General features: G+C 45.6%; 5 protein-coding genes across 5 annotated transcripts; 2 read left to right on the top strand and 3 right to left on the bottom strand.

Moving 5' to 3' along the window:
- Positions 1 to 1,164: 1,164 nt before the first annotated feature.
- Triagg1_2935 (uncharacterized protein) lies at positions 1,165 to 2,958 on the bottom strand (the record flags this gene model as incomplete). Its single annotated transcript, XM_062897171.1, has 5 exons — positions 1,165 to 1,305; positions 1,377 to 1,695; positions 1,765 to 2,285; positions 2,363 to 2,501; positions 2,672 to 2,958. The coding sequence occupies 5 exons, from the start codon at positions 2,956 to 2,958 to the stop codon at positions 1,165 to 1,167; spliced, it is 1,407 nt and encodes a 468-aa protein (XP_062758002.1).
- A 3,584-nt stretch (positions 2,959 to 6,542) lies between these two features.
- Positions 6,543 to 8,663, top strand: Triagg1_2934 (uncharacterized protein; the record flags this gene model as incomplete). Its single annotated transcript, XM_062897170.1, has 1 exon — positions 6,543 to 8,663. One exon carries the CDS (start codon positions 6,543 to 6,545, stop codon positions 8,661 to 8,663), a length of 2,121 nt encoding a protein of 706 aa, XP_062758001.1.
- A 2,244-nt stretch (positions 8,664 to 10,907) lies between these two features.
- Triagg1_2933 (uncharacterized protein) lies at positions 10,908 to 12,317 on the bottom strand (the record flags this gene model as incomplete). Its single annotated transcript, XM_062897169.1, has 1 exon — positions 10,908 to 12,317. One exon carries the CDS (start codon positions 12,315 to 12,317, stop codon positions 10,908 to 10,910), a length of 1,410 nt encoding a protein of 469 aa, XP_062758000.1.
- A 1,712-nt stretch (positions 12,318 to 14,029) lies between these two features.
- On the bottom strand, positions 14,030 to 15,739 carry Triagg1_2932 (uncharacterized protein; the record flags this gene model as incomplete). The annotated part of the gene is made up of 3 exons (XM_062897168.1): positions 14,030 to 14,783; positions 14,895 to 15,489; positions 15,574 to 15,739. 3 exons carry the CDS (start codon positions 15,737 to 15,739, stop codon positions 14,030 to 14,032), a joined length of 1,515 nt encoding a protein of 504 aa, XP_062757999.1.
- Positions 15,740 to 16,596: 857 nt separating this feature from the next.
- Positions 16,597 to 20,722, top strand: Triagg1_2931 (uncharacterized protein; the record flags this gene model as incomplete). Its single annotated transcript, XM_062897167.1, has 3 exons — positions 16,597 to 17,647; positions 17,710 to 18,517; positions 18,595 to 20,722. The coding sequence occupies 3 exons, from the start codon at positions 16,597 to 16,599 to the stop codon at positions 20,720 to 20,722; spliced, it is 3,987 nt and encodes a 1,328-aa protein (XP_062757998.1).
- Between the last annotated feature and the right edge of the window lie 60 nt (positions 20,723 to 20,782).

Here is a 20,782-nt window from a genome sequence, read left to right as displayed (position 1 = left end):
CTGATGGATGGAATATCAGTAAGAATGCGTGCGGCCAAAAAGGGTTTACTAGAAATGCAAGTGAACAGTATTACTACACGATTACACTGTTGTCTTTGACTGGGCTTTATACTGCCAATTCCGGAACTAAACCTTTCCATACCACTTCCAGGTTTTCCAAGTCTGTATGTCAAAAGACTCAACGGATGCGAAGCTAGATCTAATCTTTCAAATCTAAATTACACCGTACCGATATAACATTAAGAACACTCGTACGGGAAGGAGTCGACAATGGTTCAAAAACCTCATCTATTATTGGGTCAGGGTTATCAAGTGTCATTTTTTTCCCTTTGTTTCGCAATGGCTAAACAACCTTGCCTTTGAGGATTCGTTGTACGGCTACGGACTATATACACTGCATATCGAATAAGCGTTTTGAAGTTCTTGTTTGGGTACACGGGCTCCTAGTGGATTAGTTTGTCTGCTGTCTGCATGCCAGATATGCCCCCTCCTTTTCGACATTAACTTTTTAATCACCGCTGCCCTTGTTGCCCTGTTGCATCTCAGTATAAAAGCAGAACCCGGCATTGGTTGCTGCCGAGATCCGAAATGACTACAAGGTGGTCCACGTAAATACAGTATGCGAGTTAACTGACTGCCATTCTTTTGCTTGGCCGTTTGTGCTGCATATTGTGCAGGTGTCTTTCAAGGGCCAGGAACCTCGTTGGTACTATTCCACCGAGCACCCCAAGGTCTACGGTGAGCTCACCAACGGGATAAACTTAGGCTTCTCTGGACTTAAGTTTAACCTTCAATCCCTTCATGAATACGAGTCCTCTGAAAATAGAGAATGACATGGTCAGTGTGAATCATCGCAGACGGGGTTACGCCTATAGGGAAGCCCCCAGAGCGTCACTCACCTGCATGATTCAGATATGTTTTCATCGTCCACAAGCTCAAAATCGTATCGCATTACGAGAGTAGCAACGAGCTTCCCTATCTCCAGCCAGCTGATATCTGCCGTGGGCAAGGTATCCTTGGTTAGCAGTTTTCCACTGTCCTATTGCAGAGCCGGACGTCTCAAAGTCTCGTATATGCACTTACTTTTTCCAATGCACGTTCTCGTACCGCCGCCGAATGCAAAAAAGAATCTCTCTGGCTAAGGGGTTAGTGCTTTTCCATACATTAGTATCTTGATATGCGTTTCTCACTCAGTTCACTCGAGCTCTCGCGCTCCAACCAGCGCTCAGGCCGGAACTCCTCAAAATCGGCACCCCATACCTCAGGCACACGGTGGATAACCCACGCGTTACTGCCGACGACAGTCTATGTATGTAATGGAATTCAAGGTTAGCAGGCTGATGTAGCCAAGACTAAACGGTCGTCTATCAACTTACACCACCGGGAACAAATATGCCGTTGATCGTCATTCCCTCGTTGGGAACATCCCTGTCGGGATTGAATCCCACTGGGCTGTAGACTCTCATCGCCTCATGCATGACGGCTTGCAGATATGGAGAGGCTTCAGCTTCCTGGAAGGTGACTATACTCGAAAGATGGCCCGCGGCCCGCCGCTCCTCCAGTTCGGCCCTGAGCTTCAATAGGACATGGGGGTGGCGGAGGAGATTGAGGAAGATACCACGAAGAGCGGCAGACGTGGTGTCAGACCCTGCAAAGACGTTGGACGCCATCATGTAAGAGATTATGAGATCGTTCCTAGTAAAATCAGTAGCAGCTTAGCAATCAAAGGCTGGATACGGCTGTAGGTTATTGATTTGGACATACAGTTCCGTTTTGGAATGTGCAGCTTGGAAGAGCTGTCCCACAAGATCGTTGTCGTTGCCTCCCTTGTCTCTCCGGCCTTGCACCTCGGACTTTGCAAACTTGAAAAAGAAGTCGTTTCTATCATTTGCCCTGAGGAAATTTCCAAAAATCGGCAGGATGAACTTTTGATGAAAGTTGAAGATCCACGGGACGTGCATTAGCCAGGCGGTGTTGCCCAACGATCGCTCCATTCGAGTAAACATGCCATCATCATTAGCCAGGGCAACAAACCCAAAAGGCTTTGTAAAGGAGATGGCTCCAATGACATCAAAAGCGAAGAGTTGAAACCAGTTACCAATCTCAATGGGACGTGACGATGCAGCATAGGAATCAAACTTGATGAGTAAGTCGCCGATGAGATGGGTGACCTGGGGCTCGAGGTGGACAACCGACTCCATGGAATAAGTGCGTGCTACGAGCCGTCTCTGGGCCGAGTGAATCTTCTCATGCCGTTCCCCTGTCAAGTCAAAGGGCCGCGATCCCTGAAGCACCGAGTAGCAAGCGGATTTGGCAAAGGCACCGTTAACTCCTGGTTGGGAGATTATAGGTTAGTAATTACTTGATACTCGCCCATAGCAAGGATATCCTTTTCCCGAACCCGAGTGCAACACTGCGCATTATATATCATCTGTCGCATTTCTGCGGTGGAGCACGGGATATAGTAGGCGAGGGAAAAGAGGAAGGGGAGTATAGCTATACTGTAAATCGTCTTAAAGGCTTCCGGATCCCCCACGCTTCTAGAGACCAATAATATCGAGAACAATGGTCAGCCAGGGTCAATTAAGAATACATATATACGACTAAGCATATTTTGAGATAGATCGAAAGGGGGCATTAGGAGGCGACGGACGGTAGTCCAAAGACTTACAGTTCGTTCGGTCCGATTCGTACAACATTGCCGTATCGTCGATGCAACTCTACTATTTCCCGATGCCATTGGCCTCGGTATGTGGCGTACGCTCGCCATATCTTGGTGAGTTTGGCTGCGAATGGGCCCGGAAAAGCAGCTATGGGCGAGAAAAAGTACTGATAGACGACATAGCCGGCGGATATGACAATGAGAGCGGAGCCAAAGAGGAGGAAGGGACCAAGAGCTAGGGACAGGGTAGATGCGAGCATGGCCAGGAGTTGCACAATCCTGCTAGCTAGGAACATGTGATGTTAAACGTATGTAAACGCATGCAGGATGGCGGTAATTGTCGATGTGTATCGTAGGCACAATGGTAATTGTTAAGCGTTGGTATTTAGAAAATAACTTTGCAGCAGCAGCAGTATTTATACCTTGTTTCAGGGGAAAAGAAAGGAGGCTTGAAAAGATAGTTGAACAGGCAATTTTGACGAGAATATGATATATCCGTTTCTGCCATCCTGGTTGTGTTGCAGTCCATCCTCATAAATGTGCATGTTTTGCTATTCATATGAAGCAGTTAGTTTCCAGTTGCAAATAGACATTGTGTGTCTATAGTCGACATGACTTGTAGTTTCAAGTGTAGTATGGGATTTTAGATTCACAGAGCTACATATACAATGATTCGATAGTGATGATGATTATCACTTGCTCTCATTCCATTTTGGTGTTGCTTAATACTTTAAATTTGTCTTCATCAAGGTTGCGTGAAGCCCATAGATTAGTGACTTTACGGTCGGCAATGAGATCGATACGAGTACATGTTCGCGCTGCCTCGCCCCGCAAAACCCGCCGGCCAATAGACAAATTATAATCTATAACGCCTAACTTGCAGAATCATGTAATGGAAATCACCCTGCAAATAACTACAAGGTTACATTGTGAAAGTCCATGGACTGACCACGGACTGGCCACGGATTGACCACGGACTGACCACGGACTGCATGGCCATGTGCCGTACACTTACACATCGATCTCCACAAAGCGAGACTAGGTTTAATTGTCGAAGCGTTTGCTATCTACGGTTTGACACGGATATTTAGATCTATGTACTCCCATAGGAGAAGTATGGGCATCTACAAAACATAAATACGCGGAGGAGCGTACGTGAACGGAGGCATATGCAATTGCACAACAGCTGCGTTGAGACGAGCCATGCTGATGGGATGAACCTCAGAAAGCGATGAAGATCTTTCCTTGGTAAATCCCCGGGAAGGATCCAAAGAGTTCAGCCGAATGACTGTGATGACGGGGTCGAGAGGATACGCTCTGTATTTTATATTGCCTGGAGAATATGATAATTAGGTGACACATTTAACAAGCAATATTTTAACAACTGTGTTGTAATCACTTTTATGCTCTGAAATCTGTCTCGTGTTCCCCTTCTACTTATTGCCGGGCAAGTGAATGCACCAAGTCTCTTGGTATCAAAGAGAGTAAGAAACCCAGATCATGGACACCTTCAATATCGCTTCATTGGCATGGCCCGCCGATTGGTGGAATAACCAATTGAATGACAGCTTGTTCATATAACTTGGTTCAGCTCATAAATAATATTATCAAAAGAGAGCTTGCGGCTGAAACTTATTGGTATTGGTAAGTTGTTACTACTACCGTGTGCTTGAAGTGGAAGACGAAGCTAACACTTGACGATGCAACAGGTCTCTATGCGCCGTGTTGCCACCTCTCCCGTCACACCCTCAGACGGCACCTACTTTTCAAGCGCACCAAGCTGGCCGTTTCATCACACAAAATGTGGGATGCGATCGTGCACCCCGAGTCCGAGAAATGGGACGGCCTTCGCTTTCTTAATATCCATGATGTGCCTGAGTCTGCGAGCACATTTCCAGTCAAAGGCAAGGAAATGCTGCTGGTCAGCACTAGCGAGCGGCATCTCGGGTTTGGCAACGGTAAGCGTGCCTGTCCCGGAAGATTAAGGTCGCATTGTTGCATAATCTGATGAAGTACGATTTCGAGGTGCCTAAGGGAGTAGAGTCGAAGTACCGCTTGACGGGAGCTAGTTGTTACATGGATCTGTTGCTATGTTGTCGGTTATACGGAGGAAAGAGAGGTGGTGATGGGGAAAAGATTTGGCTCTGTGTTGAGGAGAAGAAGTGGAATTCATGTACATGTAGTTTGCACATGTGTTGTGACTGCATCAGTTAGGGATAGTGTCTTTGGAGATGAAATTCGACATCATGTAAAAATCTTTTGTTAAGTCAAAACTGCGCTGGTGTGTGTTGAATGGGCTTATACGCTGTGTCTAATTTGGGGGGCTGAATCTATGACCTTGGCCTCCTTGAACGTTGATGGATGCATGTACATTATGCTAAGCTGTTGCGAACTTCCTAGTCAATGACACTGCCAACATGTTCAGTTATGCTGGATCGTATAGATATCTAACTATTGAGATGTCAGTGTCTCCATCTCTGTGCAGCCTTGTGCACCATCGTAAACTAATCCACCAGCCTCAATCCTCGGCGTTGATCATGTAGAGTACCCGTACTGTACATGCCTTCTCTCAATATTAAGCGGCTAAAAGGTATACGAAATCCTGTATACTCAAAATGTATCATATCTAATGTGTTTTCTGGGTATGGAGGATAAAATGCCTAGAAGTTGGGTCGGAACAATTGCTATCGAACCTTTGTCTACCTAGCTAGTCTTGATAGTTTGGTTAGCCAGTTGTGATACATCGCTTTGATTGAATCTACTTGATACTCTTTACAGTTGTGTACCTAGGTAATATTATCCCTCTTGTTTGCCTGATAGTCTAGCCTGGTCTCCGCCAACATAAACCTATGATTATGCTTTGTCCCTTGGAAATCCTCTCCTAAACAAACATGTGGGATCCCGGCTTGTCACACCAGGTCCAGATTACAAGGGTAGGTAGGTAGTGTGAGCGTGTATGTGGGTTTGTGTGTGCGTTGGCTCCCCTCTCTCAACAGCTATATATGTGAAACACCAGCTGACGCCACAAAGCTCACCGACGGTACTCAGCAGCGTTTACTTGTCCTATCATCATTTGCTGAGAGTCGTAGAGTAGAGCATGTGCTATTTTTACGCAGGACGACTATTCGGTAGCTAAACGAGCTCAGTTTGATGATACCAGTGCGCATGTACCTGTATCGCTGCACCCCTTAAGTTTTGGCGCATAAACAACCAAATTTAGGCACTTGCTGCCAATCCACCACCTTTTTATGGCCTGTAAAATGCTGCTTTGGGAGCTTGATATAGGTTGTTGAGTTCCATCAGAGCCTGATTATTGTCCGCATATTTTATATAAGAGTGGTACTTTCAATCGGCCTTTCACTAGTTGACACATCGTTTACAAAGTCTACATAGGTGGGTTAACCTATAAAAAGGCTTTGTTAATATGAACGCCTTTAGAAATAATGTATCCCGCCTTTAAATGAGGCAACATATCTATCGATTCGTGCTCAACTGGTTTCACAGTACGTCAGTTCTACTGCCACGTCACAACCCCTATCTGCAAAAGAGGGCAACACAAGTTTTTCAAGTATGCGGCGCCTTCTGATAGCTGTGTGCCCTACTTTATATCCGTTACTCAGGCTTTAATAATAAAGTACCTGGGCAATTAAGGCATTAACGCAGGTATCACTACATTTTCTTACGTGTAATAGGTACCCAGTCTTGATAATAGGTACTAAGTATAAATTTTGTTCGCTTTCGCACCGAACAGATGCAGAAGAGTGAAATACGCTCAAATTCATAAAGCATACCATCTTCTCAGGAAAGCATTCGAGTTCTTTGCCAATTTGATTGTATCCTTCTATGAACATTTTCACGCCGCCATCGATCTATTACAAAAATGGCAAACACCAACTCTCTTCCTTTTCTGCACGCTGCCGAAAGCCCATACAGCACAACCGTAGGGCAGACGATGGTGCCACCCAGAAGGGACATTTATAAAGCCAAACAGTTTGCGGACTTTATTCTCTCCATGTTATTGGACCCGGAACAGCGAGGAATTGCTATTTCGATCGCTCAAAGTCATGGTCTTTCAAAATTTCGAAATATCCAAGCTGGTGTCACTGACCCTGATGAGGTTTATTCATTTGGTTGTGTTCTAGCAATCGCACACTTTTACAAGGAGATGCCATCGCTCGATAGAGGAGAGATTGAAGCAGCCTTTGATAAATGTGTTCGTGCCGTCAACTCTTTGACTTATTTTCTTCATGCTTCGCATGATAGGACCAGCCGAATCCCAGGTCCACCGTATCTAAATTTGGCTGAGCGCTGGAAGTTAGATCGAGCATGGGATATCTGTATATGCCTACTGGGTGCCATTAAGGCTCGTTGTGGCTTCCAACGGAAATTCCAATTTACTGGGGTACCAATTGTCCAACCCCCTCACTACCACCGAGCTGTCGCCCGGGCGTTGGAAGACTACAGTCTGAATCCCGAGAGACTCATTTGTCCTAAAGGCTTGAAACTTCTTACACGGAAAGAAATCGCACCTTTTATTCAACCTCGTGAGCTTTTTGAGGAGCTTGATATAGCTAAAAACAACGAAAATTGGTTCATTCATAAGGAATGCACAGTCGAACAATGCGAATTCGATTCTGGCAATCACGATCTAGCCAATTTAGATTACCATGTCCCATCATGCGACAAACTGTGCGGAACATTGAGACCTCCCAATCACACAATTTCGAAATTTGACGAAATCGCTCAACGGGGTATGCCAGCAGTGAGTGTCAACGCTGGAAACAACCACAATGAGTGGTGGGTTATGGCCGATAATGAGACATTGGCTGTGTCTCATGTTTGGAGAGATGGTGTGCATGGCACAAGAAATGATGGGCTGAATATATGCGTCCACAAACTCCTTGTTCAGATTGCTGAGAGCAAAAACTGCAAAAGCTATTGGATCGACTGCGCTGTGATACCGATAGAAGAGGAGACGCGGAGATTAATGATTGGAAGAATCAACAAGACATTTCATCACGCAAAGGTTGTGTTATGTTGGGACAAAGGGTTCACCACCGTACCTCGTGACATTAGGACCATGCTGCTGTCGCTAATTGTTTCCCCTTGGCATCGGCGGGCTTGGACACTTCTTGAAGGCAATAGAGCCAGTTTCAGCCGTATGTGCTTTCTACAATGGGCACAAAACGACTTTGATCTCTTCTTTCTCGAAGAATCAGTATTATCCGCCTTCCTTCCTCAGACCAATGTCCCACTATGGATTCAGTCAGCACTCATCGAACTTTTGCCCTATAGCGACTCCAAAATGTTGATAGAAGCAGCCGGATTACTATTGACCGGGCGGCACGCGACGAGACCTGGTGACTCGGAAACAATCTGGGGCTTACTTCGCCCTGTTGAGGCTATTGCCGATGTAACAGACCTTGCTTTTGATGACCCATACTTTTATGCAGGAGGTCAAGCAGATGTGGCATTTATCAGTTCTAATGCGTCTCGCCTCCAACCTCTTTACCATTCACGCTGTTGGAGGCCTGGGAAGACGGATGCAAATGAGTGGGTTCGTACAGCGTATGGCGGCATCGAGGCTACGATTGAAGCTAACGGCGATACGCGAAGACTATCGTGCCGCTGGTGGATGAAAATAGGCGATGATTTGAGAGAACACGTAAATTGGGATTCGCCGCTGGGGAAAGACGCCCTGCAAATACTTCCCAAGCTGAGGGACAAAAGAGCATGCACTCTCTTTGGCCTTATTTGCCCAATTTTGAAAGGAGACCCGCGAAACCCCAACGAAGATCGAAGTGGCTTCACAGTAGGTCCGGTTCAGGGAATGTTTCGCAGCGACATCTTCATGGAGTGTAGTAGAGCGATTGTCGTCACAAAAGGGGAAACCGATGACTATTGGCAATGGCAGACAATCGTGGAGCTGGAAGAAAGCTTAATATTTACTACACAAGAGGCGAGGTATATTAAGATTTGCTGCAAAAGCTTTGAGTACTAAGTGCCAGTGTCTGAGAGACATATGGTACGATTAGCTTCTGATGGCTGCCGTCTAGGTACGTATCAAAGATTAAAATTATGAATATAGTATACTGGAATTAACATTTATCTAGTTCTACGGAAGTAGTCACTATCCGGCTACACGCTCCTTGGAATGATTTCATGTGGTAACCCTCTTCGGAGTGTAATAACCGTACCAAAAGATTGAATATATAGTATTTATACCTTAAGACACACATTAGAGAGCTTAATAGCTAATTCCAGCACAAAAGGGGCTCATAAGATAGGACGAGTGGATTTACAATACATATATATGTGTGGTATATATATATATGCGCGCGCGCGCGCGCGTGTGTGTAGTATATATATACATGTAGGTATATATATTGATGTAGTATGGGGCACGAGAAAGATTATGAATGATAATTAGAAATCTTTGAGGTGGGATTAGTGTAGTTGAGACAATATATATTTTCAGTTGCTTCTTGTGCATGATTTTCCCAATGCTCAAAATTTCAAGAAGTTGGTGATTAGCAACTACTTTAACTAGCCTACTACAGAAGCGAATATGTAACGTCTGGTGTATCCACGGACTTCTTCCAACATACGTTCCTGTACGGCCACCGGAGGTGAAAAAGGATCTCTCTGGTTACATACTAATGTTGTAGTCCATCTTCGTTTAGTACATGCGCATATTTGCTCTCCACATGGAGTAGTTGGTATCCACTAGCGAATAAACACTATACTGATAGTCTACACAACTCGTAAGCTTGTAGTGTGAGATTTCGCACTCGTAAGCCACGCATACAATGATCCCATAACGACGACGGCCATCTCTCGCCCTCGTTCACTTTGCATTTGCTCAATGCTTTGACTTGATCACCGTCCCGTTATGTAACGTCTATGGACTAGTGCCTTTATGGTCAACATTGACAGACATATTTACGCCGCCTATCCCCGCATATCCTCGCATATCTCTTTGGCCGAGAGGCAAATTATTTATGAAAGTGACATGAATGACGTCGTATCACAGATTTTAAGTTGATAGCTAGGGCGGCGGGGCTTACAGATATGGGCCACTCTTTCAACCCGCAGAGAACGGATGTAAGCCCTGCTTACTGGATCATGGGTTACTTATGACAACGCTGCCGGTTGAAACATTTGCGACTTGGCTCTTATGAAATAGATTCGCCACAACGCCCACGATGTCAACTTCAGAAGCCATTCACCAATGTGTTTTCATTCACCCAAAACCTGAAAAACTGGACCAGGTCTGTACGAGACTAATCCTGTATGTCATTTACATATAATTAAATGTTCAAGTGTAGGTTCGACAGATTTTCCAGCGGCTTGCGGACACAGCCCAGGCTGATGAACCCGGCTCGCTCGTTTGGGCCGTGCATGAGCGTGATGTCTCCGCGGGGGAACCGATGATTGTTGTGTGGGAAGTGTGAGATATACCCACTTATCAGGCTCATGACTTTGTAATTACAAGTTGAGATCATGATGCTAACGACTAGGCAAGATACGAAAACGCTACGGCACGACTCGTGCATCGACAAAACCCGGTGCACGTTGAACTAGTACGAGTTCTGACGGAAGATGGGTTATTTGCGCGGCCTGCAGAGATTATGCCACTTCATCATTTAGCTGGCGGCTTTGGGACCGGCTTGAAAAAGGTGTAGATCCGGAGACTGGGATAGTGTTATCTGTAGCTTGTTCTACATTCGCATTTCTGTTGCAGATGAGCATCAGGCATAGTGCAGTCAAGAAATATGGCTCGACTGGCTCAAAGCCTTCTCTTGTAGGCCATGCAGGCGTCGTAGGTGGCTAGGTTGAAGTAAGATAGCCTTGTACCTCATAGACTGTGATTATCATATCATATAGTGTAAAGAAAAACCTTTCAAGTTGTTGAATGGAATCTAGATGACTGTTGCTTTGCAATTTGACGCAATCGATCTCATTGGGGACCTATTGTACATGCACGATGTTCTGAACGCTGAAAATTTCAAGAATTTGAGGGTTTCATTAATACTAAACAATGATAGATGAATTCATGGTCTGCTATTCTGAACTAAACAATTTACAAGAGACTAACTACATAACACTCTTCTTTACCATCAAACACGCTTATGCTAACCAAGAGATCCCACATATGGAGCCCAGCTCTTCATCCTCATGGTCCCTGGTAGTTACACACGCCCAATATACTACTGAGAGTATGAGATATAGCTACATGTAGCGATCACGCAGCGCCCTCGCCTGTGGCGACCCTAATAGCTTTCACTGCAGCGCGTGTAAGCAACCAATTGTTCCTCACCCAAGTCTGGTCGCTCTCTCCAGTCAATGTATGCTTTGACTCCAAAGTTTCGAAATCAGGGCAATCCAACGGTAACATCTCCAACCAAGCCTCGCGGCGGTTCGAAGGGGCCAGAATCTGGTTCATCCAACTCGAAATTGCGTTCGACTTGAGTAGCTGGATAGTGCCGAGCATGGGCGTGCGTCCACTAAACTGGCACTTCCATGCTTTCATACCAACACACTCCCGCCGAAGCCAAGTTGCCGCCAATCTATCGTCGTTATAAAGTGCGTAGTCAAGCGTCCGCGCTACAGCGATGAGAACCAACAAGCCTACACCATCCCAGCCTTTCTGTGCCGCGACATACGTCATGGCAAGAAGCTGTAAGGCAGCGAGCCCGCGCAGTGCGAGTGCCACTGTCGTTTTGTGACGTGCTGTGATGTCCAAGATCATAGGTTTGTTGAGAAGCCCATCAACGACTGCCCGGGATCCTCTGAAGAGATACCAGGTTGATGAGTTCTCATGTATCGCTGTGAGCATGTAGGCATCAGCATGGTTAGCTTCATTACTTTCCAGGTATCTTGGGGGCGTGATGACTTTGATGCACTGCCGTGCCACACGGAAAGCGATGCTGATGAGAATGGCTGCGGCAGTCCCGTATAGACCGAACAGGATTGTTGAGACACAAGCGCCAAGTAAAGAAAGAATGAATAGAACCTCCATGAGAAAAAATAAGCACGTAGCGGAGGGGCTTTTATTCTTTCTTTTGGCGGCATCAATTGTGCAATCCAGAATATACAAGGTTTGATAGCGGCGGAACTGAGAGCCTCCAGCATCTTCATTCGTATGGCTCGTTGAATTGTTGCTTGCCTCCGCGGTAACGGCATTGCCTTTTCCTTTTTCCGAATTGCGACCAAGTTCATCGGCAGCGATCAGGGCGGCCAAGTCAGTTGGGATCTCAATATCGCGAGCTGTGGGAATGACATATCTTGTGAGTATATCGCTTGCAGCTCCGTTTGCGCAGGGGAAGACGCTGCCCCAATTGGCGTCCCAGACAGTGTGCCGCAGCTCGCTGACGGACGAAGCACGATCGAGAAAGTTGGCACTTTCATGCAAGAAGGCAGCAAGGTTGTCCAGAATACCCAACCGGGGGAAGAGGCTCACACCGATGAATCCTGCAAGCGATGTCTGTCCAACTAACCAATGAGACAAGCCACTACCGGAGAGGTAGATTGCTAGTGGAAGGAGGCCAACCCATTCGAAGATAATCTGAAGCTGAGACGCGGCGACAGGCAGGACGGGAGGATCGGCGCCATTTGTACCGTAGCTATCCGGAGCAGCTCTTGAGTTGTTCATATTCAAGGCGAAATGTCAGAGATGGCAAGAAACAGCTTGATGTGGAGTTTAGATGAATGACGATCTTGAATGGTATCGGATACTTGTCGTAGCGAATATACTGTGCCTGCCAGTACTGGGATGTGTAGGTTAGATGTGATGTTGTATTTTGTTGATTAAAGATCTTCGTTATTTCATCTACCTAACGCCGGGGGCATGACCTCTTATATATAGACATATTACGAGATCTATAGAGACAAATCGGTTAGGGATACACTGCAGTAACAGAGTAACAGTCAGCACGTTCACAAGAGTGCCTGGATTGTTGAAAAACCAAAACCAAAACCAAAAAAAAAAAAAAACAAAGAACGAAAGAAAGAACAAAGGGAAAAATAGCTAGCCAAAGTTAATATAGAAAGGAGTTGAAAAGAGCAGACGATTCAAATAGAGCATAGGAATCAAGTTACAAAGAGCCTTCAATTGTTCATATTCACTACAAGAAGTTCAAAGGCTGAGTTGGCTGCTCAGGTAGGTGACTATATTTATTCGCCACAGCATGCACTCGTAATACCTCAACGGATGTATCAAAGAACATAAACTGCGAGCTTTGCAGCTAGGCTCAAATTAAGCCTTCCAGCAGCCTGCTCTATTACCGAATCGCCAAATTTAGCTGGCGATACACGACAAGGATCTATGACGAGGGTCCAACCTCTCTCATTCACCCCCTCTTGCAAAGCTGGTCCTTGTCATACGTACATCGACTGTATCTTCAATCAATTGATTCGTCTGTCGCGATGGCTGGGGTTCCACAGGCGCATTCTGGTGTCACGACCTGTGTTCGTTATTGCTGTTGGGCCTGGCATTCGCGTGGTCGGATGGATTTTATCATCCGATGCCGACAGATGGTTGAGGGTGCTATGCTCTGGTCTACTCGTCTTGGGCCTTGCTTTTGGCCCAGTTGTTCGGAGGCCTCTATCAGAGTTGCACGGCTGCAAGGGACTTGTGTTCACTGGGCTCTTTATCTTTGCCCTGTTCAACATCCCTGTTGCCGTGGCACGCAATGTCGAGACCATCCTAACCTATATACTTTTCGGCCATGTCTTTGGCTGCTCGACCATGGCCATTGTTAGCGGCGCCCTGACCAACTTTTGGAATCTGACTGATTGCAGCGTGGCTGTTTAAATGACCCTCAGCATAATTGGTGCAGTTAGGACTTTGGGCCTATGTCGTTGTTCCCTAGAGTCCTGCACCTGCTCTCCTATGTTAAGAAGCTGAGAGGCTTCGAAAAGAGACAGGAAACTAGAATATACACATAGCTCACGACTCGAAGAAGGTGTTTTTTAACGCCATTACCACGACAGGCGTGCTGAGACTCATCAAAACCCTTGCCATGGGAACCTATTCTATTGCTTTTGACAATGTGAGTATATAGGCTATGTATATTCTGAATCTGTTCAATTGAATTGCTGATACTTGCTGTACAGCTACATTCTTATATATTCTTTTCTCATGTCCGATTGCATTCTCTGGCCAATGTGGCTGATCCACTGGCCTGACTTCTCTTCCGTTCTTCATTATCATGGTATGAATCGTCTTTGGTCTAAGCCAGAGGATGGAATCGATGGATTAATGTTAGAAATAAAGATCTAATGAAAAACATCACAGTACTACATAAAGTGACAAGGATATTTTCTCCTCCTAATAGCATTCATATATGATAAATCTACCTGTACTTAATTCCATCCATCATGAACTTCAAGTTCTCTCCTATTTCGCTCAAGCTTACTGGGGTAGAAACGAAATAAGTTAAAGTCAAATTCCTCCCGTTGGATTGCTGGTTCACTCGGAACAGTTGGCATACACGGAATCTTCCCAAATAGAAACTTCCCTCTCTTATGTCGCTCGAAGAAGACCTCGGGAGTCTCTAGAGAGTCCAACACAATGTCAGATTCAGTAAGATCAGCGGCTCTCATCCGAAGTTCTTTGAGTTCAGTTGACTCTCCTTGATCATTTTTCATCTCGACGTGGATATAGTAGATCTTCTCCAGGTCCACTATTTTCTGTACCTTATCCTCGAGAAGACTCACAAAGCAGAAATCTCTCAGAGAGCTGGTCAAGCTGACAGTCTGCCTGGCGGCGTTCCAAAGCACCCAGCGTTTCTCCGGTGGGTTTCCTACCTCCGATTTGATACGGAATACATACCGAAAGTCGTTTGGAAAGCCATAGTTTGAAGGTGGCGCATAAGCAGGCAGGATATCGAACTTGGTCACAATCTCTTGGTCATAACCAAGCCTTACCACCGCGTGATTGCTATCGGGAGTGAAGACAAGATATAAACGCTCTTGTAATGGACCAGAAATATTCCTAGAAGCTTGAAGAGCTTTGTCATAAAGGCCTATTTGAAGCCAACCATAGACCTCGTCGAGAAGCTTTTCGTTGATGCGAGTTCCCCTACTTATTTTTTTATTATCTGAACGACCGTAGTTGCTGCAGATACATAATTCACTTTAGTTAGAACATATATTAACAAGCCATTGTGAGCGTCAATAATGTGTAGAAAGAGGAAAGGGTAGCAAAGGACGATTTCAAGAATCTTACTGGATAGCAATAGCAGTATCGCGATTTTTATGAGGCATGATTACAGGTGCTCCGCTAAAGCCTTTTTCGGTTTCCATTTCATAATCGAGCTGATTGGGACGGCAAGCGGTGCATTTTCCCTCACTTGTGAATGCGTCCCATGGCGGCTTTTCTATCTTGCTCTGGTCTGGGATTTGGGTTTCGTCGTTATCGTCGTCATTGTCGTCGACACCCGTACCGTCGTCGGCGTCTTTATAGCCAATGAAATCAAAATGAGCTTGATCGAGTACATCAAAGCCAAGTTTCAAGGCAAATCCAAAACCTCGATATGGATATTTCCGGTTCTTTTTCACTAAAATGATACCGAAATCTGCCTCTTCTTGCTCTTGAGTTGCTTCCTTCGGGCTTCCCCGTTCATCAGCAAATTTCTTTTGATATACGGCCGAGACGTAAAATTCGGTAGGTTTGGGATTCGTGTCCTTCGCGTCCTCTGAAGCTTGATATATCTTTAAGTCTTCCATTTTCACACCGACAAGGTTATGGCCAGCAGTGAAGATGACGTGGTGTGTGGGATGTGGTATGTTGACATAGAAGCCATTTCCTTCTCCATCCTCTCCTATTTTTTGCTCACATGTCAGCTTGCAAGATCTAATAATTGCGGATAAAATGAGATGAAAGAGCTCCTAAGATATAAACGAACCATTTTGCTTAAATTGTAGTCTTACAATCCACTTCTGTCGATCTTGAATTTTGCTCAGTTTCAGCCTTTTTTCCTCTTCGGGGCTTATATCGTCGTCCCAGCTGGCATCTCTGTCTGCTGGATCTAATTCAAATCCAGAATCATAACTTTCGGAATCTGAGTCCATCGTGCTTCTTAGCACTAGAAATAAATGAGATGCTGTATGAGAAAAGCCAATTGTTGACAGTCAACCCTGGGCTCTCAATCAAGGTCACTACTTCTGGAGGAGAAAAAATAAATTGAGGAAGAGCCTCAATCATCGGGTTTGGGCGCCAATAGCAGCGGAAAAGAGGGCGTAGGAAAGGTGTGGCCGGCAGTTCAGGCGACATCGGGCATGCATACGTCAGAGAGTAATCTCATCACCGAAGCGGCTCATGATTGAACCATTACGCATCACGAGGCTATATGGTTGCATATGTGCCCCATAATGCCTGGAGTTAATTGATACCTTATGGAAGACGCTAGATATATCCAGTGAATATTCACAATGATTACGGATGATGACCCCAATATCTTTATAGATAGGATGTGCGGGTTGACAGCATCCGACTATGTGGATCAGCACATGCACTCCTCATTAAAGAGCCACACCTAAAAATCCGACACGTTTGTGATTCATAGATTTATTTAATTAGCTATCCATATTAAATCATGCTTCAATTGGCCTGGTCTTTCAAGAAGCTGTTGAAATATTGGCAATCCGGGCTCAATCTATGTTGCCCAACAACTATCAGTGCCCAACTACGTGTATTTGCGCTCTCCACCTCTTCTGTTTATATTCCTCTTTAGAACGTATAGACTCTCACAATACCGTTGCTGATTATCCTGAAATACCTCCATTCTTATATGTCTCAACATTTCTTCATGTACTTTACCATATAATCCTTCATTCATATGTGCAATCGCTCATTGAGTTTTTGCGTACTCTTTCGACAACTCTTTATCCTGATCATCCATTCTAACATTGGTTTCTCTGGCATCATAATGCCTTCTAAATCCCTCAGTCATAAAGATTACAGCGTGGGATGGATTTGCGCGCTACCAAAAGAGCGAGCAGCGGCCCATGCCATGCTAGACAAAGAACATGAGCCTCTTTCGCAACCTGACCATGATCACAACACCTATACCCTAGGCTCTATCGACAACCACAATATTGTTATAGCCTGCCTTCCCTATGGTGAAATTGGGAACAACGCAGCAGCAAACATTGTGACCCAAATGATCAACACGTTCCCATCTATCAAGTTTGGTCTCATGGTCGGGATTGGTGGTGGGATTCCCGGTCGGGTCAGGCTTGGTGATATCGTCGTTAGCAGGCCGAGTGGATCATACCCTGGAGTTGTCCAGTGGGATCTTGGAAAGTCAGAAAAGCTTGGATTCAAGAGAACCGGAGCGTTGGACCGTCCTCCGAGAGCCCTACTCACTGCCCTGGCTAAGCTGGAAGCCTTTCACGATATGGATGACTCTCAGATTCCCAAGTATCTGAAAGACATGGCAAACAAATGGCCCAAGTTAGCGGGTAAATATACGTGGTCTCCTCGACTCAAAGATCCAATGCTTGAACCAGACATCAGCAAGGCCAATGCCAGCCTGTGGGGAAGTATATTTGTGATAATCTTCCAAGCACTTCTCGCACTGTATAGGCTGTTATTTGGTCTCCAAGTCCCCGTCGAAAAGGTTATGCCTTCAATGTCCGATGAGAAAAGCACATGTGGAGAGCCTAGAGGCATAGATATTCACTATGGCTTGATTGCATCTGGAAATCAGGTTGTCAAAGATGGAACCATCCGAGATCGAATCAACCAGAGTCTTGGAGGGGAAGTTCTATGCATTGAGATGGAAGCAGCAGGGTTAATGAATAATTTCCCATGCATTATTATAAGAGGAATCTGCGATTATGCAGATGAAAGAAAGAACAAAGACTGGCAAGAATACGCTGCAGCTTTAGCAGCGGGATTTACAAAGGAGCTTTTACAACATGTACGCTCAGCGGACGTTGACAGCGAACGCCCTGTAAAGGATATCTTGCAGAAAGGTTAGCGACTCTCCAGTTTTAACTGAATGAAGAATTCGTGGTCTGATAATAAGTTCACGCAGTTGAACAAGGTGTACTTCATATCGAGCAACTTATGGATAAAAGTGAAGTGAGGATGATCGTTGATTGGCTCACTACGGCAAATTACGGCCAACAGCATGATAAACATTCGGAGACTCACAAGAATGGAACCAGCTTGTGGATTCTCAAAACAGATGAGTTACAGAGTTGGCTTAACAATAGCAACCAAAGGTTGCTGTGCGAAGGAATGCCGGGGGCAGGAAAAACGATCCTGACATCCGTTGTAGTCGATCATCTGACGGAAAAAATCAAGAAAGACTCTAACATCGGCATGGCCTACATTTATTGCAGCTTCAAACAACCGAAGAGCGAACAGACTACAAGAAGTCTTCTTTCCAGTGTCCTGAAGCAGCTTGCGGGTGGCCGTGAGACGTTCCCAGCTACCACCAGAAGCTTATATGAGCAACACAAGGCAAAACAGACACATGCATCCCAAGAGGAGCTTATAGAAGACCTAAAGGCTGTGATAGAGCTCTGTTCACGTGTATTCATCATTATCGACGCCCTTGATGAATGCGACTTGAATACCATGTATGGCTTTGTTTCTGAACTCTTCACGCTCCAGAAACACTGCAATGTGAACATTTTTGCAACATCGAGATTTATACCCGACATCAGAGAATGGTTTACAAAGGTCGAAAGCTCATTTCTACCAATCCGTGCTCTCGCAAGCGATATTGCCACGTACCTGGATACGGAAATGAAACAATCGTCGACAAGTCTTATCAAAAGCAATATAAGTCTACAGGAAGATATAAAAAGAGAAATCTGCGAGGCGGCTGATGGAATGTAGGTCATATCCACTGCTGAGGCGCTACAGATAATGAGCAGAATGGTGTGAATACTAACAATCCAATCTATCATAGGTTTCTTCTGGCGCAACTCTACCTTGAATTGCTTCAAGATAAAATAAATGTTAAAGAAATTCGCCAAGAATTGCAAGGCTTTAGGACCGATGCCCGAGGTCGAGGTGATAATGAAAAGACAAAGGTACTGACATATGCATATGATAAGGCTATTGAAAGGATCAATAAGCAAAGTCCGCATATGAAGAGTTTTGCGATGAAAGTCTTGTTATGGGTTACATTTGCGAAACGAGCACTTACTACCTCCGAGCTCCGGCACGCATTAGCAACGGAACGAGGAATGAAGACATTGGACGATGAAGACCTCTCGGATCTTGGAGATATGGGCCGTGTATGTGTTGGGTTGGTGACAGTCGATGAGAAGAACGGCGTTATTCAACTGGTGCATTATACAACACAGGAATATTTTGAGAACACGCAGTCGCATTGGTTCCCTGAAGCGGATTCTGTTCTGCTAGGAGCCTGCATCACCTACCTGTCATTCAAAGACTTTGAAAGCGGCTTCTGTTCAACGGATGACGAGTTCGAACGACGAAAGGCTCAGTTTCCGTTTTGCAATTACGCTGCTAGCTATTGGGGGGACCATGCTCCAAAAAATGAGAAGCCAGCCGAGGAAATCCTGGAGTTCCTCATGCATCCAGCCAAGGTCGAGGCATCTGTCCAGGCACAGCAAGCTGTGAAGCAGTACTCGTCCCATGCGGGATATAGCCAAGAGGTGACGAGACGTGTAACTGCGCTGCATTTGGCGGCACAATTTGGATTGGCCGAGCTGATGAGAATTCTTCTTGGTGAGCAGTACAAATGCAACCCCAATTCTTGTGACAGTCATGGACAGTCTCCTTTGTTGTGGGCCACGCGCAACGGCCACGAAGATGTCATCAAGTTGATGATAGATGCAAACGCCGCTCTTGAAGTCAGGGATAAAGAAGAGGGCGCTACACCCCTGATTTGGGCCGCCCGAAAAGGCTACAAGAATGTTGTTGAGCTTCTCCTAGAAAGGGGTGGCGAGATCAATGCAAAGGACAATTACGGACGGACACCACTATCGCTTGCTGCGCTTCACAAGCACAAGTCCATTATACAGCTGCTCCTTAACAAGGGCGGTATCATTGATGCAAAGGACGAAAAAGGTGACGTGACGCTGCTTGCTACCCACGTGGAGCGCCAAACGGTCCTTAAGATGCTACTTGAGAATTACTCTAGAAGATCTTCGGCGGAAGAGGCTGTTATTAATGAAGCCATTATATGTTCCGCCGCCGAAAATTGGTCCGAAATTGCTACCCAGAAGCTTCTCCAGGATGATGGCACTCTTGATGAGATGGATCAGCATGGTCGGACGCTACTCTCACGCGCCGCAGAGAGCGGAGACAAAGAAATTGTGCAGATGCTATTGGAAACTGGCAAAGTGGACGTCAATGGCAGAGATGGAGAGCATAAAGAAACGCCGCTGATATGGGCGGCAAGGAATGGCCACCAGGACATTGTCAAGTTGCTCCTCGATGCTGGCGCAGATGTTAATGTAAAAGAACATGACTTGGGGGAAACAGCGTTGACATTGGCAATCGAAAGCGGGCATGAGACAACTGTTCAAGCTCTCCTGGACAACGGCGCAAACGTTCACCACAGGGATCACTCTGATTATACACCTCTTTTCACCGCTAGCTGGCAAAATAGCGAGACTGTGATGAAACTGCTACTCGACAGGGGCGTCGATGTGAATGCAAGGAATGAAGATGCACAGACTCCAATATTTCTCGCCTCCGCGCATGGAACTGTGGAAATGGTCAATTTATTGCTCGACGCAGACGCTGATATCGATGCGATAGATGTAGAAGGCCGGACGCCGCTATTCTTCGCAACCGCCTTGCACCAGCAGGACATTATATCACTCTTGCTAGAGAGGGGCTCTAACATGAATGCGAGGGATAAAGAGGGCCGAACGGCAATATACACTGCTATCGGATCTGGTGACAAAGAGGTTGTGAATCTGCTTCTCAGCACAAACACTGTGGATATTTACAACAAAGATGAAAACGGGGTGACACCAATTGACTGGGCTAAAGAGAGGGGGAACAGGGATATTATTCACTTGCTTCATCATCATATAGGGGCAAGCCAGGCAGAATGATCTTACTTAGTTTAATTATAACCGATGGCCTGATTTGTACAAAGTTCAGCATGGTTTCCA

The sequence above is a fragment of the Trichoderma aggressivum genome (genome assembly GCF_033847375.1).
Source record: "Trichoderma aggressivum f. europaeum strain CBS 100526 chromosome Unknown scaffold_008, whole genome shotgun sequence".
NCBI classification, from domain to species: Eukaryota; Fungi; Ascomycota; class Sordariomycetes; order Hypocreales; family Hypocreaceae; genus Trichoderma; species Trichoderma aggressivum.
This window is presented reverse-complemented; position numbering and strand designations above follow the sequence as displayed.